Source organism: Theobroma cacao, chromosome 9, assembly GCF_000208745.1.
Source record: "Theobroma cacao cultivar B97-61/B2 chromosome 9, Criollo_cocoa_genome_V2, whole genome shotgun sequence".
Taxonomy (NCBI): Eukaryota; Viridiplantae; Streptophyta; class Magnoliopsida; order Malvales; family Malvaceae; genus Theobroma; species Theobroma cacao.
The window spans coordinates 35,485,640-35,513,296 of NC_030858.1; the positions used below are offsets into that span (position 1 = coordinate 35,485,640).

Sequence of the window (27,657 nt, forward strand, 5' to 3'; positions counted from 1 at the left end):
TTTGCCTAATTGTGTGTTAATTAGTTGTGCTTGGTGAATTGAGGGATTGGAAAAGAAATGGAGCAAGTTGGAATGAAATTGGACGCATTGGCCAATTTATTGGATGAAAAATCGACTTAGGTCAATACCGGGTCTAGATGGCTACCTGTGCATTTTTCATTTCATATCATGCATATATATCGAGCTTGAAATAGCTTATGACTGTTAGATACAATTTAATTAAAATATGTGCCATGAATTATGGCTAGGTGGTGAGCCATTAGATATGGGTAAAGAACTATACCCGTAGACTGAAAATAGGAGTATATCGACTCCTAGAACTGTGAGTAAACTTACTATCGTCTTAATTATCTAGAGTAGATTTATTTAATTGTGTGATTTTATGAAAAAATGGTTTAATTGGAAAATTATTGTGTTTTATGGGAAAATAGGATTTTATAAAATAATTTTATAAAATTTTTGAAAATTTAATAATGATTTTAAAAATAGAGTAATTGGAGACCTATACTATGATTGTGTTGTTTATCCATGATTTTACATTAAATGGCTTATGATAAATGTGGGTATGACTGGTTATTTTTATGATTTAAAGAATTTGTGAACTGCTTTGATTTGCCTTGAATGTGTTAAGTGAGCCATGTCATACTATTGTGATTTTATTGGTTTGTGGGTTATAAAGTGGGCACTGCAGTGACGGGGGTTCCGTGGGCTAGCCTAATTAGAGGGGCACGGTTCCCAATTATTGAGCTTACCTCGATTAGAGAGGCGAGTAGGATAACTCCCGAGGTAGGATTTGAGTGCACCTCACGTTCAGGCCACCACGTGAGAGTGAGACTCAGTTAACGCCAAGGAACGGCTGTGTTGTCAGAGGTGAAATGTGTTTGTGTGTGTGACAATAAATAGCCTTGGCGGTCTCGGTAAGATGCCTCTGCGGGGTATCCCCGAGAATGAATTTTTGGCAAGGGCCAAGTTTTTGAAAAGTGCATAAGCCATGTTGAGTAATTGAATGAAATTCAATTATTTATATGGGTTGGGATGAATTATTTTAACTGTCTCTTATTACTCGGCTTTAGATTATTTTGATGATGTTTGTCTACTCACTGGGATTATGTAATCATAATCTCACCCCTCTTCCTATCCATTTTTCAGGCTCATGACAATTTGTTGATAGTTGATTAAGACGAGAATTAATCTCGGAGTTGCATCCTAGAAAGTAAGGGTTCATAGCCCTACATCTTCTTAGTCAGTTGGAGACTCACGTGTCACTGTAAAAGTAATTTTATTCATCAGTTATTTGATTTAAAGTATGTATGAATATATTTAGCTTTTACACCATGTTTTTGGCGAGTTTCGGTATTTTCGAAGAAAAATGACGAAAATGCCCATGTGAGCCAGAAAGTAATATTTTATTGTTTTGATTTGAAAATGACTTATGATTTTTTTGAAATGTGAGATTTAATAACTGTCGCTCATTAGGGAGATGCGGAAGCTGATGCTAAGCCTTGCTGGGTTTCGATCGGCATTCGGGGTAATGAGTGCCTATCGAGACGTCGCAGCGGTTGTCACGGGCTCGATGGGAGTTTCGGGTCGTGACAATAATTTTTTGAATTTTTTTATCATTATAAAATGACATGTTATAATTAAGTGTTAGGTGTACTTTTAAAAAAAATTATTAAGTGTTAGTGTATAAATATTACATAATAACAGTATATCAAATATAAACCATTTAACAAATGCACATTAACTATAAAAAATAGACTTAAAATTAATTTTTTTACGCCTGTATTTTTTATACTATTGTAATGTAATTAAGTAGATTCTTCCTCTTTATGAAGAGCATATCATATTGTATATGCATAAAATGTTCTTTTTTTCTTTGACTACATTAATGTGGTCTAGGTGGAATTTTGGAGCTTTTGAGTTTAGCTATTAGTGGTGGAAATAATGGTTATAATAACAAGGACTTCCATAAGATTAAGGATGCAATATTATTTCCTATCTTAATGACAATTTTAATTAATTAAAAAACATGACAACCTTAATAACAACCTTCTTAAATATTTCAATGAAAAGCAAATGAAACTTATGCTTGGTGAGAGAGAAAAAAAAAGGTAAGAGAAGAATGCTTTAACTTTATTTTTTTTATATTTTTTAAAATTCTTTTACAACATTGACAAATTATATAATTTTTAATGTTAAAAAGTTAATATTTATATATATTATACAAAATATTATTATTGAAATGTTCTAATCCTAAGAAAGTGTACTATGTTACAAGCTCATATTTTTAATCCAAAATATACCAATTAGATAGAGGAAGACCGTTACTTATAAGTTCAAAATTTTTATGATTTTTAACTAACGTGAGATCCATGATATTTTTTCTCACTTAATCATATAATATTCTTGTTACACTTACTCTTTCACCCGTATAGGAAATTTTAGTGTTAAATAAATTAAGTTTTTCCATGCCTTTATATCTTTTTGAAGTAATCTCTCCTTGTTGGAAACCAAACAATGCTTAGAAACTTAATTGTTTAACATAGTGAAATGAAAGAAACATTATAAAAAGGCATAGAGATCGAATTGAATATTAGTTTGTACTTGCATAAAAGCCAATAAGCTGATTAGCAGGAATGACTACAGCTGCTCATTGGGATCACAACAAAATGCATTATAAACAGGAGAAAAGTAAGTTTAAGTCTTCTTTCTTAAACAATAGAGAATAAACTGATATACAAGTAGAACCATAGGTAGCCAAAATGTCAGTTGCTGCCTATCATATCTTCTATCAATCTTCCCATTGAAATGAACGAGGATCCATCTTTCATAACAGACTTCCTAGCCATCTCTGCCATTTCTTTCACTTTCTTTCTCACCTCACTGCCACCATCCATAACCAGCCGAACAGCTTTCTCTACCTCATCTGCCATCACAAGATCACTTGTACCTAACCTATAATCCAACCTCATCACTACTGCTAATCCGAGTTCCTTCATCAGATACGCATTGAGCTGTTGTTCAGCATGCATAGGCCACGTTACAATTGGCACACCAAACCACAAGCTTTCCAGGATTGAGTTCCAACCACAATGCGATACAAATCCCCCTATTGCCTTGTTGGCAAGAACCTCCACCTGCGGCGCCCACCCACATATCATCCCTCTACCTTGGATCCTCTCCAGGAATCCTTCTGGTAACGTCTCCTCAGTATTCTTGTCAGTTAGTGCGGCATCACTTTGTAGTGGTGATGAAAAACGCAAGGACCATAAGAATCTGTATCCACTCTGCTCTAGCCCCAGTGCTATTTCTTTGAGTTGGGGTGCTCCAAAGCTTCCCATGCTTCCAAAGCAAAGAAATATCACTGATGATTGAGGCTGATCATCAAGCCACGTCATGACCTTGTTGCGTTGATCCAGGTCCAACTTAGGGTGAGGCAGAGCATTGAGGTCAATCACTGGTCCAACGGGATAAATTGGAGGGTTTGGGCCATTGAGAAAATAGTTAAGGGCACTAGGCTCAATGCCTTCAAACGTATTTACCATGATACCTTTGGCATCCTTCAACCTTTCAGCAACCTTGATAAATGTCGTGTAACCTCCATCCTTGTTAAACAACGGTGAAGGCAGAAGACAAAGAGGAACAGGATTGACAAATCCTGGGATCAACTGTTCAGGATCCGTGATTTCAAATCCTGAGCTGTTCTGGCTATGTCGGGTTGGTAGGTACAGCATGAGACCCAGGGACGCTGCATTTGAGGCATAGTATATATAAGAAGGAAGACCCAATTCAGTTGCAATATCAATCATGGGCGCACAAAAGAAATCAAGAACTAATCCTGCGACTCGGCCAGAACCGGAGCTAGATTCCAGTGACACAATATTTCTGACAGCATTTCTGGCAGCAGGGATGTAGCTCTCAATGAATGCATAGATGTAGCCTTCTAGTGACATCAAAAGATCTAAGGAAGGAGGATCTAGTTGAGGGAGGTCAATGAGTTGGATTCGATCAGGTCGCGAAGCATCAAGCGATTTGGTGTATGCATCCACGAAAGCAGGTGAAAACCACGTCATCGAAAGAATAGTAATCCAAATTCGATCATCGTGATGGATCAGGCGCTTCGCAAATTCAATAGTTGAGGCCCAGTGGCCGGTTCCTGGTATTGGAATGAATATGAGCTCTATTTTCTTCATCTCTCAGCTTGTTTGATCTTTCTTTCTCCTCCCGTAGTCCTATTTAATACGTCCTTAACGTTGTAATATACCCTGGAAGAGACCAGACCAACCAAGGCAGTGCTTCCAGAACGATCCAACAACTCAAATGAAAGTGAAATGGGCGAATGAGCAGAGTCGAGGCTATAACGACTAACCTGTGGAGGAAAGGATAATAGAACCCAATTGCTGTCCAACTGGCTGAAGATATTTGCTTGAATTTGTGACTATGGTTGTATTCTAAGCTTCTTGTTTTAAGTTGTGGTGATTTGAGTAGAGTATGCCCCACGCACATCGGAAAAATCTTTTCTTTGGTGTTTTTTCTTGCTAAATTTCCACTCACAAACAAGATTAAAAAAAATAAAAGAATGGAAAATGAAAATAAAATGTGGTAGCATTTTTTTTCTTCAGGTACATTAATGTGGTTTAGGTGGAATTTTGGAGCTTTCGAGTCAATATATTATTTCCTATCTTTAATGACAATCTTAATTAATTAAAAATCATGACAACCTTAATAATAACCTTCTTAAATATTTCGGTGAAAAACACATGTAACTCATGATTGGTAATAGAGAGAGAAAAAAAAAGAAAAAATATATTTTGAATAATTGCCATTAGCTATCCCTACAACCAAAATTTATTATATCCTCTCAAGTTAATAAAAAATTAGAGAAGAGAAAATTAAAAAAAAATGCGAATCAAGTGTTAAAATTATTTTTGGGTACATTAACAAATTTGAAATTTACAATGTTGTTAATTTTTTTTTTCAAAAAAAATCTTTTTATCTCCATTTGGAAAAAAATTTATAAAAAAGTGATTTTCATTTTTTTTTCCCTTTAACTTCTAAGCCAAAGATGAAAACAGTCTTTTTCATTTTTATTTATTAAAAATTAAAAAAAATTAATATTTATTTTCAAAATCTTAAAATTTTTTATTTTTACTTATTAATGAAGTGAAATTTTATAATGATCTAATCGTGTATAAAACGTATATATATTATCAATGCATCAAATATAAATCTTTTCATTCACATCACTAACCGGAATTGCATGAATCCCAGACTCATTGGATTCCTTTTAAACAAGTTTAGAAAGCCTACCACACTCTTGGTCAAGTCAAACTATGGAGAAATTATTAACTAAGTAATGATAACATCAACTTTATTAATGCTTGTCATCATGAGATATGGAAAAATTCATTAATTAAGCATCAAAGAAAAGAGTTATCAATGTTCAAAAAAAAAAGTAAATATATATAAAATTTATATAATTTTAAGACAACCGAAAAAAGAAATTGATTACTTATCAATCCCATTTATTAACATTTTCAGTTCGATTTAATAAATACTTACCTTAATAAATAAATAAATAGTAAAGACATCGATGAAACTCAACTTTACTCAATTATCAATCTTAGTTGATAAAAACTGTTACTGAAGTGGCAGACAAGTTGCACTAATTAACGTTTCATGGAAGCTGGTGATTGACCGGATGACTCTTGGAGGGGGTTTACTTGGACTGGGTTAACCCATGGGACACGGGGAGGCCTTGTGACCTTCTTGCACCGCCATGACCAACACAATTTACAAGTCAATACGTCACAAAACTAAACTTAGCGGTCGTTGTTTCCTAGTTGGAGTTGGCACACTTAGGCATTCCGCTAAAATTAATTATCAGAGGTTGGTTAGTGCATAGCCAGCATGCTCCTCCTAGAATTTAATACAACGTTCTATATTGGAAGACTAAGGTATCAATGCGTTTATGTGAAAATGTCAACACTTTCATGATTATTTATAATTCCTGTTTGTTATATGTACATAGAATTTTATGTTTTGCTAGGCTCCGATAACTTTCCGAGCACAGAAGTTACTAAAAACCCCAGAAAGCAACCAGTTGTTTCACCTAAACATGGAAGCAGATATGACAATTAGATCTTCAAGTCCATTAACAGTATTTCCACTTTTGAAACAATTGGTCCATTGATAATATCTAAGACACGTTTGCTCTTTGACAACTTTTGAGCAATTCTGAAGATTTCACCGTCGCTGCTCCTGTTCATACCAGTGGCTAATTGGCTATATTTGAAGACTTTGAATACTCTGTCTGATTATTTTATTGATAAACAGAAAATACGTTGCAGGTGGTCCCGACTGTTGCAGGTGGTCCCGACTATGGCTAAACTTTATACTATAAAATGTGCCAAGTGAAGAGGAGGAATTGAGCACCTTTGTTTACTCGATCAAGCCACAAAAATTCAAGGAATTAGTCCCCACCAGCCTTTTCTTGTGGTGCAGTTCGATAACAATTATAGCGTTTCTGGTTCGGGACATGGCAGTATCTTGCTTGCCCGTCAGCATGCGGATTGGAAGCACTCTTTTCTCATTCAGCAGAGTGGCAATTCTACAATGGTGGATATGTTTGTTGCTAGCCGGTAGTTTTCCAAGCTCGACCAACGGAATCACAATAACCAGTTTCAGAGAATATGAGAGAGATCGCCAGGCCTTACTAGCGATTAAGTCTCAAATTCATGACCCGCTTGGAGTCACAAGCTCATGGAACAACTCTGTGTCCTTGTGCCGATGGAGGGGCGTAACATGTGGTCGTAAGAATCAAAGGGTCACCCAATTGGACTTAAAGAACCAAAATTTGAGAGGCTCCTTGTCACCCTATATAGGGAATCTCAGCTTTCTTAGGTTCATCGACCTTCGACACAACCTCTTGTCTGGTGGAATTCCTCCTGAAATTGGTCGTCTGTCCAGGCTTAAAATTTTAATGTTGAGAAATAATTCCTTTGGGGGAACATTACCTGCCAATTTGTCCCGTTGCTCTAAACTCGTTCATCTTGTCGCCGGACAGAACAGCCTTGTCGGGAATATCCCGGCAGAGTTTGGCAATTTATTGAAGCTGGAGAAACTAGGAATTGACACCAACTTCCTAACTGGGCAACTGCCAGTTTCATTAGGGAACCTTTCAAGTCTACGTCTTCTTAATGTAGGCGTGAACCGTTTGCAAGGGAGACTTCCTGATACGTTGGGCCAGCTACAAAGGTTAGTTAATCTTACACTGGACCAGAATAATTTCTTTGGCTTACTTCCTCCTCCAATTTATAACATCTCTTCCATAGAGATGTTTAGTCTACCAAGTAATCAGTTCCATGGGAGCCTCCCTGACGACTTAGGCTTCACACTTGTAAACGTTAAAAAAATTTATATTGGGATTAATAATTTCTCTGGGACTCTACCGGAGTCATTATCCAATGCTTCAAAGCTTGAGGAGCTCGACGTTTCCGATAACTTTTTCACAGGTAAAGTATCAATTGATTTTAGCCGCATAAATATGACATGGGTAAATATGGAAAGTAATAATTTAGGTAGTGGGTTAGTTGGTGATCTAGATTTTGTAACATCCTTAACTAACTGTAGCAATCTGGATACACTTAGTTTAGCTGATAATCAATTTGGAGGGATGCTGCCAAATTCTCTAACCAACCTTTCAACCATGATTACTGTAATCCATTTAGGTACTAATCGAGTAACCGGCACCATTCCTTCAGGGATAGCAAATCTTGTAAATATAATTTCAATAGGTTTGGAGGAAAATCGACTGACTGGCCCCATGCCTCATGCCATTGGTAAGCTTAAGAATTTGCAAGGTCTCACCTTGGGTGAAAATAAATTATCAGGGAGAATCCCAACCTCTTTTGGAAATTTGACGCGGCTAAACGTGCTTGCTTTATATTACAACGAGTTAGAGGGCGGCATACCTCCAGGGCTCGGCAATTGTCAAAATTTGGTGCGGATGGTATTAAGTGGCAATAGACTTACTGGTGTGGTTCCCCCATCAATTTTTAGTATAACAACCCTCTCAACTTCCCTAGAATTGTCCAACAATCTCCTTAGAGGCTCCCTGCCTTCAGAAGTAGGCAACCTGAAGAATATCCTGAACCTGGATTTATCCGGAAACCAGCTCTCTGGTCAAGTTCCCAGTGCCCTAGGTGGTTGTACAAGCTTGGAAAATCTCAATTTAGGAAATAATAATTTTTATGGGAGTATCCCCGACTCTCTGAGTTCTTTGAGGAGCATTGCACTGCTAGATCTCTCCCACAACAACTTTTCCGGACAAATTCCCGAATATCTTGAAAACTTGTCCTACTTGAAGTACTTAAACTTGTCTTATAATCATTTCGAGGGGAAAGTACCATCAAAAGGAGTGTTCAGTAACGCAACATCGACTTCATTGATCGGGAATGATAAGCTTTGTGGGGGTATTGCTGAACTGCATTTGCCATTGTGCCACTTCAATGAGCAGAAGAAATCGAGAACTTCTCATTCACTCAAAATAATCTTGATAGTTTGTGGGGTTCTTGGATTTCTTTCCTTGTCATTTTCTTTACTTTTCTACTGGCTGAGGAATAATAGAGAAGTATTGTCAGAGCCTTCATCTGTATTCCCCCTGAGAACTTCCATTCCAAGGATTTCTTATCAGCAACTCCTCAAAGCTACTAACCGATTCTCTCCAGCCAACTTGATTGGCCAAGGAAGTTTTGGGTCCGTGTATCGAGGAATGTTTAATCAGAACCAAGAGCAAAAAGTTATCGCGGTGAAAGTGATGAACCTCCAAGAAACAAGAGCTTCCAAGAGTTTCATTGCAGAATGTAAAACACTGGGTCATCTTAAGCACCGTAATCTTGTCAAGATAATATCTGCTTGTTCGAGCGTTGATTTTCAAGGCAATGCTTTCAAAGCCCTTGTCTATGAGTTCATGCCAAATGGAAGCCTGGAAGGATGGCTGCATCCGCCAACTGAAGCAGACTCCCTCGCACATAGAGAGCCAAAGATCTTGAACTTTTTGCAAAGATTAAACATCGCCATAGATGTGGCCTGTGCACTTGATTACCTCCATCATCACTGCCAGGTTCCGGTATTTCACTGTGATTTGAAGCCAAGCAACATTCTTCTTGACCATGACATGGTCGCCCACTTAGGAGATTTTGGATTAGCCAGGTTTTTTCCAAAATCCACGAACAAATTTTCCGGATATTCTACCAGCACTCTCGATCTAAAGGGAACTGTTGGTTATGCTGCGCCAGGTAAATTTATATACTTCTTTAAATGCATATTTTCCTTTCCAATCATCTCTGGGTCTTAGCAGTGGCTATCACTGCAGTTTTCTTTTTTTCTTTCCTATTAATGACAACCCTTAGCTTAACTGGAATAGAAGCTGGATTATTAATGCTCTTCATCTTAGAACTGTAATTCTTGGCAAAATTTAAGCTGGTAATAATTCCTATTTTTAGCAGAGTATGGCATTGGAACAGAGGCGACAACAAGCGGCGACATGTACAGCTTTGGAATCCTCCTGCTGGAAATGTACACAAGCAAGAGACCCACCGATGACATGTTCAAAGATGGTCTAACACTGCACCATTTCGCAAAGCTGGCATCGCCCGATCAATTACATGGAAGTGTGGATCCATTACTTCTAGCTGGGGATAACGAAGAAGAGAATGCAAGTAGCAGCAGAAACCCAAGCAGAGCACACAAGCGAGAAACCAAAATGAAAGAGTGCCTGATTTCCATCCTGAGAGTTGGAATTGCTTGTTCTGTTGAATCACCCAAAGATCGCATGGACATCGTCGATGCGGCTAAGGAATTGCATTTCATCAGGGACAAATTCCTTGGGGCCCGAATTCGGACACAAAGCTAAGCACATCTCTAGACTGGAGTTCAGTTCTTTCTTCTACCCAAAATCATGACATGCGTGTCAAACAATTTAGGCTTATCTTACCTATTTGCAATAAAATTTACTAAGCCCAAATTGCAATCAAATTGGGAAATTCAAATGTTATTATTATATTGAGATAAAAAGACAACAAGATTATAGCAAGCGCTACTATTTGATTTTTATTTATACAAAATCTAAATTTATATTACAAAAAACGAAATATTAGAATTAAAAGAAAATTCAGCAAAAATCACCGGCTCTTGCTATCGTAATCGACGACCTCGGAATCAGTAACGGACCGCGAGTGTTGGACGATGGACCGCCCGATCGAATTGATCCAATCCTCTTTCTCTTTCTCCGTATCCGCAACAAAATACATGGTGGAATCTCGAGTGGAGAGCTCGAAAGCGAAGGCCTTGTTCACGACATCCTCAGCTCCCTTGACTGTAAGACAACCGCCCACCGATACCACGCCACGTGGAATGGAGCCGCGGGTGACGGAAGCCGGATCCTTGAACCATAACAGCTTGCCTTGCTTCAGCACAAACCAGCGGCGGCGCCAGGTCTTGATGTAATCCCCTTGCTTAGTAAGCCAACCTGCTCGTTCGGGGTCGGTCCAGAACTCAACGCCTCTGTAGTCGTCCGGATTGGGGTCCTGACCCGTTGCCGCTCGCCATAGATTCTCCATTTCGTTTTAGAGAGAGAGAGAGACGGCGTTTGGGAAAGTAACTGATTAATTTGTATTTGTACTGCGAAGTCCTTAGGCCGTTTTGACTGGAGTTGGAGATTCCTGTGGCTTCCCCTAAAACGACGTCGTTGGATCAGTGAATAACAAAATTTCAAAAATGTTGATCCCTATGTCTGAAATTTCGGAAAGACGTATCTTTATGTCTATATAACAAGAATATTTGTGTTTTGAGAATAAATAATTAAGGATGTTAGTAATTCATAGTAGGAGAAGCTAATTAATAGTTGAGCCAATAATAAAGTACAAGCAAAAGGAATAATATCTCGAAGTTTGTCGTACGGAACATCGATTGAAGATTAGATACACCATTGCATTCCACCCACTAGTTCAATTTCTAGGATAATTTATTAAACATAGCAGAAAGATGCTCATGGCAGACATGTTTCAGGCTGAGAGATGGCAAAGTGAAGGATTGATCAGAAAACTTGATGAGGCTTGGTACTCTTACATTGCAGGCAGCAGGTATGGCAGCTTCTTGGCAGGATTGCAAAGCGACAAATTGAACCCAAACAGAAGAAGAGCATTGAAACAATCAAACCAGAAGATAACTCGATGCTGGATAAATAATAGAATGCAAGCTGACAAGGGGCCAGAGCACAGTGAGAGAATCATAGTTAATCAAGTTGCAAAAGATCCATCCTCCTCTTTGCCAATGACCATATCAAAGTTTATTTGTCTTTGTTTGTTTGGTGCTGTGGAGATAACCTTTCAAGTTGACTTTCGCATTGTCAGATTCTATAGTACAGCTTCTTGGAGCTGTGTTTTACGCTGAGAGGGGCTTGTTCTTGAGTTTCTTGGTTATTTCCGCAACATATTTACCTTGGTGAAAGGCCTGTTGGAGCTCTAGCTCGGTGGGTTCACGGGATCCATCGGCTGCGTAAGTGCCAGCACCGTAAGAGGAGCCACCCTTTACCTCATTCATCTCAAACATGCCACTGCCGAAAGTGTATCCAAGGGGGACAAATATCATACCATGATGTGCTAACTGTGTTACGGCAGTTAATCTGCAAATCAAGAAGAACAAAGAAAAAAAAACAGTCATAAACACAATTATGCAGATATGGAATTTATCCTCCAAATTCGATCAAGCAAAACAGTTCAAGTTGCTTTCAGAAAGGTATTTTGCTACCAAGAGCTTGGAAAATCTTCCTACAAGTTTTTATAGTATGAACTCATATAGCTCTGAGAACATATTATAAAGTGGATAAGAAGGAGCTTACGCAGTAAGCTCCTGGCCTCCCCCATGGAAACCAGTACTCCAGAAGATACCAGCAGGCTTGCCGGCAAGTGCTTGGCATTCCCACAGCTCATGAGAAGCATCAAAGAAGGCCTTAAACTGAGCTGCCATCACACCAAAACGAGAAGGAAATCCAAAGAGAAAACCATCAGCATCGATAAGCTGTTCTGGCCTAATCTCCGGTACATCATTTGCTTTACCAGGTGCCTTCATCTTTTGCAGTATTACACTGGATAGTGTCTCAGGAACCTGTTGAATACAACCAAGTCTAACTTCATAACATTACAAGGCCTTTCTTTCTTTAAGGGATAATTAGGGATTCATACCGTAATAAAACTACCTGCCAAAGTGTTGCTTCAACACCTTGAACTGCATTAGCCCCCCGTTGCACTTCCCTTGCCATTGTCTCGACATGACCATATAACGAATAATACCTATCCAAGGCAGAAAAGAATTAACATCCAAGGTTATAATTCAGGGACGGGAAAATATAGGAGAAAGTTACAGCCAATTTCAAGCACTAAAGATGTGTATTGTTCTTGCACATTGGTTGAGAAATCGATACTCACACTATATACAACTTAGTTGTAGCCATGGCTGCGACTGGGCTGGACATTTGATCTCGATTCACCAACTGCTTATGCTGTATGCTAATTTCAATCACTCGCCTGGATAGGAAGCAAACTACATGATACTTCTTACATCATTTAGAAGCTGTGAAAGTCCTTAGTTCCTTAATTTTAATTTAAAATTAAAATTTTGATCAAGACTTGAAATTATTAAAGATTACTTGGAATTTGTAAAACTTTCTTTTCCACACACAACTTATCATGAAAACCCATAGTTTTTAACTTTGTATCCATAAATAACAAAAAAGGTATGTTGATAACAACAAATGCAGTGAAACAAAGTTAAAGAGAATCAGGCAGATCCCACAATTCCAAGTCAGGCATACTAAGAATTAAAGCTTCGTTTGGTTGATACTTTTGCAAAGAGCAAAACATAAGATATTAATAAAAAGCAAAAGGTAAATAGTGAAAAACAAATAACAAAACCACAACCAATGTATGAAACACCTGGGATATTCTTCTCCTAAATCAATAACTAAACCATCCAACTCCAAAGCAATAGGTAGATTTTGCAACCACCTAGACAGAAAACAGATGCATCACAAATACAGGTAAGCTATATCCATGGCTATTTGACTAAAAAGACCAAACAGCATCCTTAAAGTGATTCAAGGTAGAGTACACTGGAAAATCTATAGCAACAGGAAAGCTGTATCATCATCATCATCATCATAATATTTTATCCAACAAATGCCTAAGTCAGCAGAAAGTAGAGAACATTTCAGTAGATGGGAGTCAACTATAGAGAAAGATGACAATCCAATTGATGCATAGATAATCCAGAGACACCCAGAAACTGTTGCAAGCCCTTCATAGCACCTTCCCTGAGCAGAATCTCTTTTGCATCTATATAGAAAGACAGATAAAATCGAATAAAGGAGGAAAGAAGTTGAGACAAGTTACCTTATGTTGAAGGAGACCTTATTACAGAAACGTAGAAGAAAGAAAGAATGGCGTGAGCCAGGAGAAACAGATAAATGATGCTTTTGGGGTTTTGGTTTGTCTTCAAAGAAAACGTAACTGTAATCAGATAAACGCTTTTTCACGTGGCAAATCATGTGTTAACCGTTGCTTTACCTTATCTTAAAATATTGGGCATTTGTCATAGCCTTGAATTGTTCTTTCTCTAACACTCTGCCAAATGCTGCCAGGTCCCATGTGATTGCGATGAAGATTATTCAATTTGAAACATTTTTGTAAATTTTATTCGAAGCCTATAAAATAAAACTCAGACGTAGGCATCATATCTCAATATTCATGATGATGTATGATCCACACAAGTAACAGAAATAACTGGCGAGGGAGATCGTGTGAGGGGTAAGAGCCCTTCGGTAATATATAAATACATATATACATATACATATATATATACATATACATATACATATATGTATGTATATGTATATGTATGTATATGTATATATATCCAGAACTCGACTGGCCAACGAGATGAGAACAAGCTGTTTTTTCTTTCACATCCGAATCATTGAAAAAGAACTCCAAATCAAGTCTCTTTGGGGGTAAAAATGGAATAAGAAAAAAGGGTTCTCATCTATTCGCGCATTTCACAAATACGAAAGAACAAGGAGATCCACATTCTTCTCTGTTTAAAAAAACCAGCGACCATGGGTTGCCTGCCTGAGTGCTTCATTTTAGTAGCAACGTATGGACAAGAGATTACTTATTTCTCAACAAATGAAGACTCTGCAAGATCGATGGCACGGGCAAGAGCAGCAGCTTTGTTCTCACACTCTCTCTGTTCATCAGCAGGGACACTGTCAGCCACAATTCCTGCACCTGCTTGGAGGTGAGCAACCCATTCTCGACGCTTGTTGACATCCTTGTATGAATACATGGTGTCAAAACGAGTGGTAGATGGGAAAACGATGGTTCTTAGTGCAAGGGCAACATCCATATCACCAGAAAATGAAATGCCTCCAAACCCACCGCTATATGGTCCCCGCCTAGTGGCTTCTAGCCGATCAATCAACTCCATTGCTTTCACCTGTATTGCAGCATTATGGAAAATCAGAAACCACAAAAAAGTCAACCCTATATACTAGCCGGAAGCAAGAGTATTTGATCATTCTGGTAGAATTAGAAGAAATCCACAGGTTAGAGTTTCATATTTTGCGGACTTTGTTTGTTAAATTTCAAAACTATGATAAACCAGTAAAAGGAAAACCGTTACTAGAGATGGTGACAAGAAAGACCTTTGGTGCTCCACTAACAGTTCCAACAGGCAGTGCTGCACGCAAAGCATCCCAGCTACTTAAATCGTCGAGTAACTCCCCCGTGACCTGCAGATTTCAAGTACAACTTTCTCATCATGAAGAAGATCAAAAGCAAGCATCAGATAGCAGCTTAAATAATGGAAGCATATAAGCTTAAAGCTTACATCTCCCTCCATCAGAGCTACACATAATGTCTACAAAGGGGAGCATACCGTTGAGCTGATGTGCATAACATGGGAATATCGTTCAATATTCATCAGCTTTTCAACCTTAACAGATCCCGGCTTAGAAACCTGCATGAACAACCCATTTTAAGTACAGATTCACAGCCAAATGTACATGAGTAGAGAATATCATCAGAGATCCAACAGAGTGCATTGTCAACATGATTGTCAACATGATTGTCTCCATGCAATTATTCACAATCTTAAAAAAGCAGTGATATTGTATATTTGCCAATGCGATTGCACGAGCGAATGACCAGCATGGCACAAGTAAACCATCCATTAGACATTCTGCACAAACTGAAAGAAAATTAACAGAGGTCAATAAAAGAAAAATAAACCTTTCCAACATCATTCCTTCCCAAGTCAACTAGCATGATGTGCTCTGCACACTCCTTTTCATCGGCCAAAAGTTCTTTTTCCAACATTAAATCTTCCTTAGGTGTCTTCCCTCTTCTAATGGTCCCAGCAAGGGGTCGATTAGTAACCTTTCCCTGTCAACAAAGTGTAAGGACAAAATTGCTAATTAATGTCAGTTACAGCAATTCAACGTGATAACATGTTTGACAAGTGGGAAAGAAGGGGCAAGGGAATGGAGAATCTCAGTAGTACTCATAATCTGGCAGAAAACAAGAAGATAGGAAGAAATTATAATTTAAACATAATATGCATCAAAATACTCCAATCTAATCATTCTTTGGATTAGTGTAACAATTACCTTCTTCACACGTGTAAGAATTTCCGGACTAGAAGCAACAAGTATGCACCCTCTAGCCTGATCAGAAGAAAAGTGTATACAAGTTTAGAATTTCAACACTAAGCAAGCATTTCACAACCAAGATAAGGAGGCAAAACCTGCAAATACGTCATGTATGGGCTCGGATTAACAATTCTCAGTGCTCTGTATATTTCAAATGGGTCAGCAAATGTTCTCCGTTCAAAACGCTGACTTAATACAATCTGGAAAATATCACCAGCCAGAATATGCTCTTTAGCCTGCAACACAGCTTCCTTGTACGCCTCACTTGTCATGCTTGAGATCTCCAACTTAGGGCCAAAAAGACGAGTATACAACTTTATTGCACCTGCAGGCAGCTTTGGGCTGAAATTGATAATTTAGTCAGAAAAACTAAAACTCACTGTAGGAAGAAAAAGATGTTAAACGAAAGGTGTGGAATCATTAAGAAAACAATCACTCACGGATCAATATCATGCACTCTAGATACTAAACTTTCCAACCGTTTCATGCCATCATTATAGGCCTCATCCACCGAAGAATATTGATCTAATCGCACCCAATGAATCACAAATGCTTTCTGAGGTAAAAAACGTTAACAATAAAAGGGAAAATTATATTCTCTAAAGCAGCCATAAAGTCCAACCAAAAAAATTTAAAATCTAGACCTAGAAACACAAGCCAAAAAAATTGCAAAAAATTAGTACAAAAGAAAACCTCGTCAAGTTGTATGATGTACATTTAATCAACAACAAAAAGATGTGTAATGTACATCAATCTTGGCATCACTATGATGGCCTTTGAAACAGCTTTTTGGTTTCGATAGAAGCTTTACTAAGTGGTACAAGATTTCTCCACTTAAATTTGAGAAACACCCAAAAGAAATAAGAGCTGACACTTAAAGATACAAATATTCAACCTTGTAAGCAAAAAAGAGGGAGATGCCCCCAAAAAAGAAATAGTTATAGCCTATAGGCCAAATGTAAAATACCTTCTCAACATGGTCAAATACAATCACATCACCGTAGAGGCCTAGATGAACATCAGGAAGGTTTCTGTCATCCAGGGGAGCACTAGAGAACGGCAACTTCTTCTTCTCTACATAGCGCACCGTGTCATAAGAGAAATAACCAACCCAGCCACCTGAACAAGGACATTGTATATTACACCTTAATTTAGTGTCTTAAAAATTTAAAAAAAAAAAAAACCTACCACTTGACTGCTTAATTTTTGCAGAAATGTTGTTCAAAACAAAGGAAAAAGTCCAATATCAGCACAGAGATGTGCAACTCAATTGTAGCACAACTCCAGAGTATGAACAAAGTTTTGCCAGACTAGTTCCTATAGAAACAGAATTTAAAAAAAAAAAAAGGACAAGATCGGAATAAACTATAAAGTTGATGATATAACCTTTAACCAAAAATCCACAAAGGGGTATCATGAAGATGAGGGCAAAGCCGTTAGTCCATGTCACTCACCACAAAAAACTTCAGGAAGCTCATCAATACGTTGCGGCTCCCATCCCTCCATAATTCTCCGTGGGACAATCATTGGATCCTCCACAATCTCCTCTGTCCTACACCCCTCCTCATGGTTCAAAATTGTAACCATATTTCCTTTTGCCACAATTTCAATGCTTGGCTGAGCTCCAACCACACTATACCTTCCCTAATTAACCCAAAAAAATAAAAACATTACTTAACCACACTATAAACATATAAAACGCACACAAAGAAGGAACTTACGATACTGGAAGTCTGCCAACCAGGCTCAACCGACTCAAACAAAAAGCTTGGAGCATCCCTATCATCTTCCTTAACCAAACATCGATATGCTATCACCGGCGTTAAGTGATCCGAGAATATACATCGGAAAAGAGGAACCAAATTCCCATTCTTCGAAGCTTCTCGAAATTTCACCGACTGGTCAACTGGTAACAATTGAAACCCACATAAACAAATAAAAATACGTTTTCTGAAGAAAATAAGAAACTAAAACATTCAATATTTTAATTGATTTAATTAGATTTAACCGAGTAATTTCCTCTTTAAGAAACAAAGGTAGAATTTTTCTTTTTAATTAAAATTCCCTGTCCTCTTGCCTTGTATTGCCTTGAGAGTAAATCACAACATAAATTAACCCCTTAGCCGCTTTAAAATTATTAAATGTTAATCAAAATTAGAAGGAAAGCGACATCTTTTTCTACTACAATTTCCGGGGAATCCAACAAAGCACTCTAAAATCAATAAAAGACATTTTCTTCCTTGAGATCGTAGTGAGAGTGAGAGTACCTAACGAAGAAGGTGATGAAAGAGCAGAGCATTTGAGTGTACGGATGCGGGAAGTGGAGCTGAGAAGTAAAAGGGACCTGGAACGGTAGCCGGACAATCTGGCGTTGAAGTTAACGGAGACGGTTGTAGAGGGACAGAGTGGAGTCGATGGAAGCTGACGGGGAGTAACGGCGGCTAGGGTTTCAGTGGTGGTGGCCATAGCACTTGTGGTTCGACACAAGAAACTGCGGTGCTAAACGTTTTCCATTTCTTTTAAAAAGAAGACAAGCACTCAAACGAGGGAATTGTAACAGAGAGAGTGTGTCGGTTCGTTGGTTTTGAAATGACAAGTCACAAGTACACTGTTTTGTTGAGCTCGGGTCGGGTTTAGTTGGGCTTAGAAATTTTTTCAGCCAATAATTGGGCTTGAATTGACTCTCATTTGAAGATATTTTCTTGGATAAAATAGCCAGCTAGGTAGGAATAGTTATACGATTGAAAATTATAATATTTATTCAATAAATTAGTTGGAATTATTATTATATATGAAAAAGACTATTAGAAATGTTAACATCATTCCCTACACGATTTATCAAAAAAATATCATCATTATTTGTATTCTAGCCATACAAAAAAAGTTGTGCTAATAGTTTTGATAAGTGTATTAAAAAGAAATATAGTTCCCTATTTACATAAAAATTTATTAAGATTATTTTCTTCTCAATCATGTCTTTTTTTATTTTGTGCTTTTAATAATCTCTCAAGTAACCAACTTTTTTAACACCCATATCATATGTTATCAATCAAATAATTCTTCACTATTTGGGTATAATGTTTAAAAACTTTATGAACTATTTAAAAAAATTCAAATAAATTTTTATTTTTGTATTATATTCAATCAAATCCTATATGCTTTTATTATAAGTCAAATAAGTCTTTACATTGTTGTTAATCTAAATATCACTTATTATTTTATATTATGTGATATTAACATGTCATAGTAGATGTAACATAACGTGATGATATTATTATATGATATTTTTATTTTCCACATCAACATCACCTCAATGTTATGTGAATATAAAATAACACTTGTCATCTTAATTAATGATAGTTAATTAATCGTTAGTTATAAAGATTTGTTTGGTTCAAAAATAAAAATATAAAAACTTGATTGAATATAATAAAAAAATAAATATTTATTTAAATTATTTTAAATAATTCAAATTTTTTAAAATATATTTTCATATTTATCGGACTATCACATCAATATATTTACATTATTATCATTATTATTTTTATTATTATTATTATTAAGACATGTTATTTAAATAATATAACATACTAAAAGTATAAAATTTAATGAAAAGTTATGCCCAAAGATCATTTTATGAATTAAAAAGGTTCAATTTATTTTTTTTTCTTGGACCAAAAAGGAGCCGTGGCATGGAGAAAAAACGGAAACGTTTTGCATGTGAATAAATTAAAAATAATGGGACCACAAAAAACAGTGCAAAGCAAGTAATTAATTAATTTAACGAAGAAGATCGAAGAAAACATCCTATTACTTACTTGCTTGTGTGGGCCCAATACCGAACATCAAAGGATGAGCCCAAAAAATCCACCTTTCAAAGTATAAACACATAATCATGCAATGCAACTCCACTCCATTCCACCGCAGCGGCTCCACCCTTTTAGGGTTTCCATTTTAACCGCTTTGTGAAGGGGGATTTCGCAGAAGCCAAGCAAACATGGTTGTGAATACGTCCAAGAGGGAGAAGAAAGAGAAGTACGACCAGAAACTGTGTCGTCTCCTCGATGAGTACTCTCAGGTCTTGATCGTGGCTGCTGACAATGTCGGCTCCACCCAGATGCAGAACATCAGGAAAGGTTTGAGGGGTGAGTCCGTCGTCCTTATGGGAAAGAATACTATGATGAAGAGGTCCATCAGGCTTCATGCTGAAAACACTAACAATGAAGCCATCAGAAACCTCATTCCTTTGCTTGTGGTATTGGATCATTTTATACATATACATACACACACGTAAATATATATATATATTTCTTTTTTTTATAAACTTTTTATCTGCTGGGGTGTTTTTTTGTCCATTTTGTTGAGAAAGTGTTTTGCTTGTTTACCAGGGGAATGTGGGGTTGATTTTTACCAAGGGTGATCTGAAGGAAGTTCGTGAAGAAGTTGCTAAATACAAGGTACAAATATATTGATACTAAGGTTACTTTTTGAATAAATATATGTTAATGGTAGAGTTTGTGTATTATATTTTCCTTATATTCACTTGTGAAAATTGTTTAACCACATGATTAGTTGAACTATCTCCGTTGTAAATTACCCATTTTATTGATTTCCATTTGTTTGCTGCCTAGTTTGTACAAATAAAAAGATGACCTTTTTCTTTTTGTTGCAATTCAAGAAATTATCTTTTACTAGTTTTGCAGATATTTACCACCAAAGTTCTAGTTCGCTTACGAAATTGGCCACCCTTTGATGATTAAATCTGTTCTTTGGACATGTATCTGATTTTATGTCAAATATTTCTGACAATTTTATGCTTATCTACAATATATCTTCGCCTTTTGTTTATATTGCTTGGACTTGGACTTGGTATGCTTCCGACTTTGGTCTCTTGTAAATTTTTTCCAAGATTTGGTTATATTTGGATGTGGTATACTTATGTCAAGCTTTGAGGTGTAGGATACATGTGAAATGCAATATTTTAATCGTATGGCTTGACATGAACAGGTTGGGGCTCCAGCGCGTGTGGGTCTTATTGCTCCGATTGATGTCGTTGTGCCCCCTGGAAACACTGGCCTTGATCCTTCTCAAACTTCCTTCTTTCAGGTTCATAATCATACTTAAAGTTTTGCTTTCACAAGCTCTTAAATCTCACATTTGAACCTCTGATCAGGTGCTTAACATTCCGACCAAGATCAACAAAGGTACAGTGGAAATTATCACCCCTGTGGAGCTGATTAAGAAGGGTGACAAGGTTGGCTCATCTGAGGCTGCCCTTCTGTCTAAGCTTGGGATAAGACCATTTTCCTATGGTCTCGTTGTCCTGTCTGTTTATGACAGTGGATCAGTCTTCAGCCCCGAGGTGCTTGACCTAACTGAAGATGATCTTGTCGAGAAGTTTGCTAATGGGGTGTCCATGGCTGCTTCCCTTTCACTGGCTATTTCATACCCAACTCTCGCTGCTGCACCTCATATGTTTGTGAATGCCTACAAGAATGCTCTTGCTGTTGCTGTGGCTTCAGACTATTCTTTCCCTCAGGCTGAGAAAGTCAAAGAATACCTGAAGGTTGAATTATCATGCTTTCTTTAATTTGTCTTATGTCTTAATTAGTTTTGTAGCCTTGACCAATTACTAACGGGTTTTGACGAGTAAACTTGTAGGATCCGAGCAAGTTTGCAGTTGCTGTTGCTGCAGCTGCTCCAGCTTCCGGTGCTGCCAATCAAGAGAAGGTAGAGGAGCGCGAGGAGCCCAAAGAACTCGTAGAGGAGTCGGAAGAAGAGGACCTGGTTGCTGGTCTTTTTGACTAAGTAATAAATATTAGTAGGTTGATTTAAATTACTTCGCAGTTAAAGAACTAGATCTTGGATCAGTGCAGGAATTTTTTATTCACATGATGATACTATGTTGGATGATATTGTTTCCCTTGTTCCACAATTCAGCTTTTGAAACTTTTAGTACACTATAGCTTTCAGTTTGTTGATGTACTATAGCTTTTGAAATCCTCCCATGGGGAGGTACTACTTGCCAAGAATGAAAGAGGATAAAAGACAAACATTTCGATGTCCTGCCAGCACTTGTTCAGGAGAAGCCATTTTATTCCTTGTTTTCCTTTCCACTCTAGCAGTATATTCTCTTCCTTTTAATCTCTTTTTCTCCTCTCCAGGAAATCCCACAGGCACGGACAAACTAAAACAGAGAAACATTCTTGCATATGGGTTCATAGTTTAAGCCATGTCATCTTGAGGGTTGAGTTTTTGATGAAGGTGGAGTGTTAGGAGTTGAGGTATATCCGAATCAAATGCTGATAAGTTGAGCACTTGATTTTGCTCTAAGCGTGTATACATGCATGGGATGCTCCGTGTGCCACCGTCTACGTTTCATATGAAATTACATTCGGTAAAGCAAGGTTCTAATCCCCAATACAGCACGAATGTCACGTGCATATACACACAAATAGACAAGGGTGCAGTAGGCAAGCCCACCCAATATTCTCCCCACCTACATTAGTAAAGATTTACTCCTCATATTTCTGATAATATCCTACATAAAAAATTAAGTAAATTTTGAAGTCAAGAAATTATATTTTTTATTTAAAAAATATTTATTGAGTGAAAAAAAATATCTTTACTTGTAAACCAAAAATCTATCTTATATCAAATTCATTGTACAAGGACTTTTATTGTGCAAAGATTTAAAAAATCTTTATTAAAAATATTTATAAAAAGAAGTAATGTAATAAAAGAACCAAGATAACACAAGAATCCCATCAAGAAAAAAAATTACGCAAGAATATATATTTTCAAAAGTTTATGGCAAAAAAAAAAGAACCCCTATTTTTGAAATTTACAATTTGTATAAAATTGTCAATAATTGCATGTTCTCTTGCATTCCTGAAAGAAAGCTGTGGCGGATGGTATTCCCCCTCAAAGTTGCAATGGGTTTAGTCGTTGCAATACCCAAGTAGAATAAACATGACTGCAGCTTCAGGATCAAGCTTATAATGGCATGCCTGTTGAAATAAATTAATGTTCAATAAATAAGCCAATGAAAGTACAACCTCACCCAACTATAACACTTGCCTTGCCTGCTGGTGAAAGGCGACAAGTTTCATAAGTAGACACAGAGATCAACTTTAAAATAGATTTGACTAAATGCAACCTTGATTGTCCAGTTTATAACACAAGAACAGTGGACTTGACACTTGATAATATTTTTTCGTATCAGTCGGTCCCGTCCTGTCTTGGTCCTGGCAGAAAGCTATATATGGTTGTAGTTTAATCTATTATGCTTTGACGTGCGTGCATGCATGTGCATGCATTGTCTTAACTAAGAACTACGACAATGGCATTTAATAAATGAAATGCAAACCTATAGCAACGTCATAATAACAATTGAACATCTGATCAACACCATCTGACAAAATTTGATTTGGAAGAACAATCGCATGCATAACAAGTAGCATATTTAGAAATAATTGTAGAAACAGTGGCTTCAAACCTGAAGTTAGGAGCAGGCACATTGAACAATTTAGACAGCCACCAAATCTGAGTCCTTACGTAACTCCTTAATGCCGAATTACTGGAGACAATTCCGAAAGAATCGAACTCCCTGTTCCAGGTAAATGGTTGACAGTGAGAAACAAAGCTCAAGAAGACAAAATGCTATCTGTCATTCTCAAATGACGAATTTCTACCTGCAGTGCAAAGGAGATATCGGCTTCATCAACCTTTAGTGTTACTCTCTTCGATTTATCATCACGAGATTGGCCTAGTTTGAAGAGCCCCTGTGCATTGAATCAAGTCAAATACCAGTTTCCATATTTGGTCAGGTTAGATAGTTAATGCCTTTCCAAGAAACAGTTAAAGCCGTCACCTAAAGCTAGGTTAAGAGAACTGAACTCAAAAGTCAAGAATAGGTACACTCTACTTACTTGGTCATTTAGCACTCGGCACATGCTTGAGAATTCCAAAATTCCAACTGGTGGTATCATTGCTGATTTGCAGATGTCAATATAAGATTTATTTAGCTGCACCAATATAACAACCTTATACATCAATTAGGCAACTAATAATACTGTCAAACGTTTCAATTAATGTCAAGCATTGAGGAAAACACACCTCCCCGACAGTTGAATCCTTCTTTCCACCACGGAAAAACTTCACTGCAGAGCAAAGTATAATCTGCAGTCAAACATAACAGCATGAGAGAAGATGAAGAAGCAGAGGCTTGACTTTGATATTAATTATCAGTCTATTTTATTATTAATAGGTTATTACTGTAGAAGTGAAATTAATATTAATGATCAAACTTACTTGTTGATGCTGAGGAAGAGACTGTATAGTGTCAACTATATGTGATCTGAATGTCTTTGACAATGCAAGAGCCATATGATCAATCCTGACCTGAAATATATCATTAAAACAATGTGTAAGCAACTGTAGAGGCTGTCATAGGTAAGCATGATGTGTAAACTAACATAACAAGCTCAAGTTTGAAAGAGGTTAACATTAACCTATTGATGACCACTTACGGTATTATTTTCTTCTGATTGGAAGATTTCAAGAGCCGGAGCTGTCTGCTGACTAATGAACTCCTCCTCTACAGATGCCAAACTCAGGTTGCTTGCAGATTCTCTTAATTCTGCTTCTAGAATTTCCATTGCACTCCTGGAACAAACTGAAGAATGTTAGCCAATAATTTAAAGTGACTACTCGAGTCAAAGCAGGGAAGATCTTATTCATTAGGAAGCAAACTATCTACAATGTTGATTTGTAAGAGAGAGAAAAAAAAAGAATAAATTAGGAATTTGAAGATAATATATCTAATATAGCTTAGCTTAAAGCAATGAAAATAAAATGCCTTGAAAACAAATAGAATTTAAAGTATATTTATTATAATCAAACGTGCAGGACAATCCCTTTTGAAACAACATTAAATTGCTGCATCTGTTGTCAATTTTAACTAATATAAGTTATAATGTCACTTCTAAGACCTAATTGGTCAAAGACTGAACAATTGAATACAAGAGACCATGGTTAAGTTTGCAGCAACAGCAACGAAACACTGACCTACATACACAAAGAGCCTTCCGCATATCTCCAGATGCAGCTGCAACTTTCTGTTAAATTTCAAGCTGTCAGTATCTATTGATAGTAAATCAATTGAAGATGGGAAAAGGCTTTCAATAGAAGAGGTCAGATCATATAACTCACTCTGGCACAAAGTTCTAAAGCTTGCTGCTGGAAGACAATATATGGAAGTACCTATGAGAGTGTAAAGTCATTAAAACTCAATAAGATCATATTAGAAGTATGTCTACAAAGAAAAAGTGGAATGTAAAAATTACCAGGAGCCTCTCTTGAAGTATTGACAAGATTTGATCTTTAGAGTAGGCACGGAAGGTTACAACCATAGGCTTGCCTAACAGAGACGTGGTAGCATAACTAATTAGTATTACCTCCAAAACAACCAACCATCCATATTGCATCATTGCAACTAGCCACTACTACAGAAAGGAACTAAAGCATTGCTTGGAGTTAATATCAGCAGAGAAAAACAATAAACAGAAAAATTCAGAAAATAATAAACTAGTAAGTAATAAGGAGAAAATCCATAACCCCCAGGTTCATGTATGATGGATGCTAAATACTGCACTACTTCAAAATGCTTTTATTTTTAACTCTGTTCCTTAGGTGGCAAACCAGAAAGATACTGGATGACCATCCACCATTTTATAGTTGAACAATAATCAGGAAAAGATAAAGTTATAAGGCAAGCTTCAAGAATCTCAAAGAAACAAGAACTGCTACCACAAGATAATTTAATAATACCAAGCTTAATGTCATTTTTGACCACTGTAACGCAAGTGAGGAGCTCACAATTCAATGACTGAAGTCTTGGAAGAAACCGATCAGCTAGGTCAATAGAATTTGCAATTCCTGCAAAAAAAAAAAAAAACAGAACAAGAATAAAATCCATGAGCGAATAACAGCATGAATCAAGACAAATAAGGAGGGAAAAAAACACTGGCAATCAAGACAATTACATAGAAATGAGCAGATTTATAATGACATAGTTGCAATGAATATACCTATCAATATACATCTGGAGAATGGAAAAGTTGTAAGCATGAAAAGATCATGAAGCACTGCCCTGTCCTTCGTAATCAAATAATCCAACTCATCAGCAATAATCAACCTGCAAAAATTCATAATTTTTTTATCAAGGAAAAATGGAAGAGGAAAATAAAGATGATTCAAGCTAGTGAGGGAAAATTTCTTACATCATCTTTGAGCCAGCTCGTGCCTGGTTATTAGAATACAGTTTCTGTAGATGTTGTAAAGGTGATGTCGAGCCCATAGTTTTCTTCCTTGGTTGGTGCTTGCCAAGAATCTGTCAAGGTGATTATCAGGTAAATCTGTGCAGAATTCAAAGGTTCAATCTTGATAAAGTCTGAATAACAATACCTTACTAAAAATCTCAGATGTGTTTGCTAAAGAAGTACAATTCAGTGCTAATACTTCAAGTGGCTGCAAATCTTCCTGCTACAAAAAAGACAAAAGAAAGTAAATAATTGAAAATGATAACCCATTTCAATTACATTCTAAGAGGTGAAGGGATAATAAGCAATGAACCAACCTTTGTTGCCCAATCAATAACTTGCTGTTTTACTTTATCCATTGATAATGATTTCCCTGTCCCAGGACATCCACATGCATACAAACTCCCAGCTTTCTCTTGTTCTATACATGCCTTGCAAAACTCTAAAACCCTTTTCTGTTCATCTTCTCTGCACACAATAGTTGATGGAGCTGTTGAAACATGCAGTGCCTCCTTCACGGCCCTCATATGCTCAACATCTTAAAAATAGACAAAACCAACTCAATATTAGCAGTGATTGCTTAAAAGTTAAAATTAAAAAGCAGAGAGAGAGAAAGAATCATAGAATTACCTCTCGGATTCCAATTCTTCTTCACTGGTTTTTCACTAAAATCTTCCTTAATACCCTGTAAATAAATAAAATTAAGCAATATTAACAACCAATTAAATATTATCCATTCTTTTGTATAACATGTATTTCATCAAACAATAGAAAGAGTTAATTGATAAAAAATAATTAAATTTCCTATTACTTACATTTTACTCAATGATCCCAAAAATAATAACAAATGTTAAAAGTGATTTAAACAATAGCTACCAAAAAATAAACAAAGCAGTAAAACTTGTATCGTAACAGCTCACGTTTGCAGGGCTGTTTGGGCTCGAATTCAAGCGACGGCAAGGCGATTTAAGTTTCATAGGCGTCGACACCGGACTCTCTCTCGCCGCGGCTGCATCGGATCTTAACCTCCGTTTCTGAGGAATACAACAGCCGTTGGATCCAGCGATGTCGCCGCTCTTGTCAGACTTGATGGCGGCTACGATCTCCTTGAAGGAAGACGAGTTTCGATCAGCAATTGCAGGCATTGTTGGATTAAATCTTCGATCGGTTGGAGAAATTGGGAACAAAATTTAGGAGTTTCGATTGATGAGAGGGCGAGAAATATTGGAGGTATATAAAAGAAAAACATAATTAAAACAAAGAATGAAAATGAAGAGCGGGGAAATGCTTTTCGCGGGAAAATGTAACCGTAGCATTTTCGTCTCCCGCCTTCTATTCGGTTATTTTTGCCGCCCCCCCGGTTAATTACTCTGTTTGTAAAATGGGCTTAGCCCAATAATGTCCTATGGGTCTGAAACGGAGATCTTAGTAGGCTAAACTTATTTACTCAATTAAGGACACTCTCGTTCACCCTACAAGCAAACACTGGCCCAACAGAAAATGATACCATCAAAATAAAAATTAGCTGAGCTTTTATTTAGTTGATATTTTTAAGCATTAACTCTGAAG

General features: G+C 37.0%; 7 protein-coding genes across 10 annotated transcripts; 2 read left to right on the forward strand and 5 right to left on the reverse strand.

Annotated features, from left to right (window-relative positions):
- LOC18590514 (UDP-glycosyltransferase 71K1) lies at positions 2,578-4,538 on the reverse strand. Its single transcript, XM_018126607.1, has one exon. It carries the CDS (start codon positions 4,191-4,193, stop codon positions 2,766-2,768), a length of 1,428 nt encoding a protein of 475 aa, XP_017982096.1. The 5' UTR covers positions 4,194-4,538; the 3' UTR covers positions 2,578-2,765.
- Positions 6,451-10,057, forward strand: LOC18590515 (probable LRR receptor-like serine/threonine-protein kinase At3g47570). 2 transcript variants are annotated; one of them, XM_018127523.1, is made up of 2 exons: positions 6,451-9,299; positions 9,507-10,057. In XM_018127523.1, the coding sequence occupies exons 1-2, from the start codon at positions 6,539-6,541 to the stop codon at positions 9,914-9,916; spliced, it is 3,171 nt and encodes a 1,056-aa protein (XP_017983012.1). In that variant the 5' UTR covers positions 6,451-6,538; the 3' UTR covers positions 9,917-10,057. The 2 variants fall into 2 exon arrangements, with proteins under 2 accessions (XP_017983012.1, XP_007016127.2); XM_007016065.2 differs by having other exon boundaries at positions 9,510-10,057.
- On the reverse strand, positions 10,037-10,754 carry LOC18590516 (pleckstrin homology domain-containing protein 1). Its single transcript, XM_007016066.2, has one exon. It carries the CDS (start codon positions 10,620-10,622, stop codon positions 10,185-10,187), a length of 438 nt encoding a protein of 145 aa, XP_007016128.1. The 5' UTR covers positions 10,623-10,754; the 3' UTR covers positions 10,037-10,184.
- Positions 10,919-13,756, reverse strand: LOC18590517 (probable NAD(P)H dehydrogenase (quinone) FQR1-like 3). Of its 2 annotated transcripts, none has more exons than XM_007016067.2 (5): positions 13,452-13,756; positions 12,489-12,587; positions 12,260-12,353; positions 11,903-12,168; positions 10,919-11,686 (listed from the first exon to the last, which is right to left on the reverse strand). In XM_007016067.2, the coding sequence occupies exons 1-5, from the start codon at positions 13,604-13,606 to the stop codon at positions 11,446-11,448; spliced, it is 855 nt and encodes a 284-aa protein (XP_007016129.2). In that variant the 5' UTR covers positions 13,607-13,756; the 3' UTR covers positions 10,919-11,445. The 2 variants fall into 2 exon arrangements, with proteins under 2 accessions (XP_007016129.2, XP_017983015.1); XM_018127526.1 differs by having other exon boundaries at positions 11,903-12,187; positions 12,246-12,353.
- LOC18590519 (anthranilate synthase alpha subunit 2, chloroplastic) lies at positions 13,860-18,361 on the reverse strand. Its single transcript, XM_018127524.1, has 12 exons — positions 18,034-18,361; positions 17,488-17,672; positions 17,221-17,410; positions 16,734-16,885; positions 16,207-16,322; positions 15,862-16,108; positions 15,725-15,781; positions 15,348-15,500; positions 14,995-15,075; positions 14,762-14,848; positions 13,966-14,553; positions 13,860-13,887 (listed from the first exon to the last, which is right to left on the reverse strand). Exons 1-11 carry the CDS (start codon positions 18,230-18,232, stop codon positions 14,230-14,232), a joined length of 1,791 nt encoding a protein of 596 aa, XP_017983013.1. The 5' UTR covers positions 18,233-18,361; the 3' UTR covers positions 13,860-13,887; positions 13,966-14,229.
- Positions 19,697-22,381, forward strand: LOC18590520 (60S acidic ribosomal protein P0-2). The gene is made up of 5 exons (XM_007016076.2): positions 19,697-20,021; positions 20,155-20,223; positions 20,774-20,872; positions 20,940-21,332; positions 21,428-22,381. The coding sequence occupies exons 1-5, from the start codon at positions 19,764-19,766 to the stop codon at positions 21,572-21,574; spliced, it is 966 nt and encodes a 321-aa protein (XP_007016138.2). The 5' UTR covers positions 19,697-19,763; the 3' UTR covers positions 21,575-22,381.
- LOC18590521 (cell division control protein 6 homolog B) lies at positions 22,511-27,328 on the reverse strand. Of its 2 annotated transcripts, none has more exons than XM_007016078.2 (17): positions 27,009-27,328; positions 26,719-26,773; positions 26,406-26,626; positions 26,234-26,308; positions 26,050-26,159; positions 25,858-25,964; positions 25,646-25,705; positions 25,114-25,187; positions 24,980-25,030; positions 24,836-24,885; positions 24,298-24,433; positions 24,080-24,169; positions 23,885-23,947; positions 23,698-23,793; positions 23,461-23,550; positions 23,265-23,375; positions 22,511-22,776 (listed from the first exon to the last, which is right to left on the reverse strand). In XM_007016078.2, exons 1-16 carry the CDS (start codon positions 27,231-27,233, stop codon positions 23,343-23,345), a joined length of 1,536 nt encoding a protein of 511 aa, XP_007016140.2. In that variant the 5' UTR covers positions 27,234-27,328; the 3' UTR covers positions 22,511-22,776; positions 23,265-23,342. The 2 variants fall into 2 exon arrangements, with proteins under 2 accessions (XP_007016140.2, XP_007016139.2); XM_007016077.2 differs by having other exon boundaries at positions 26,234-26,311.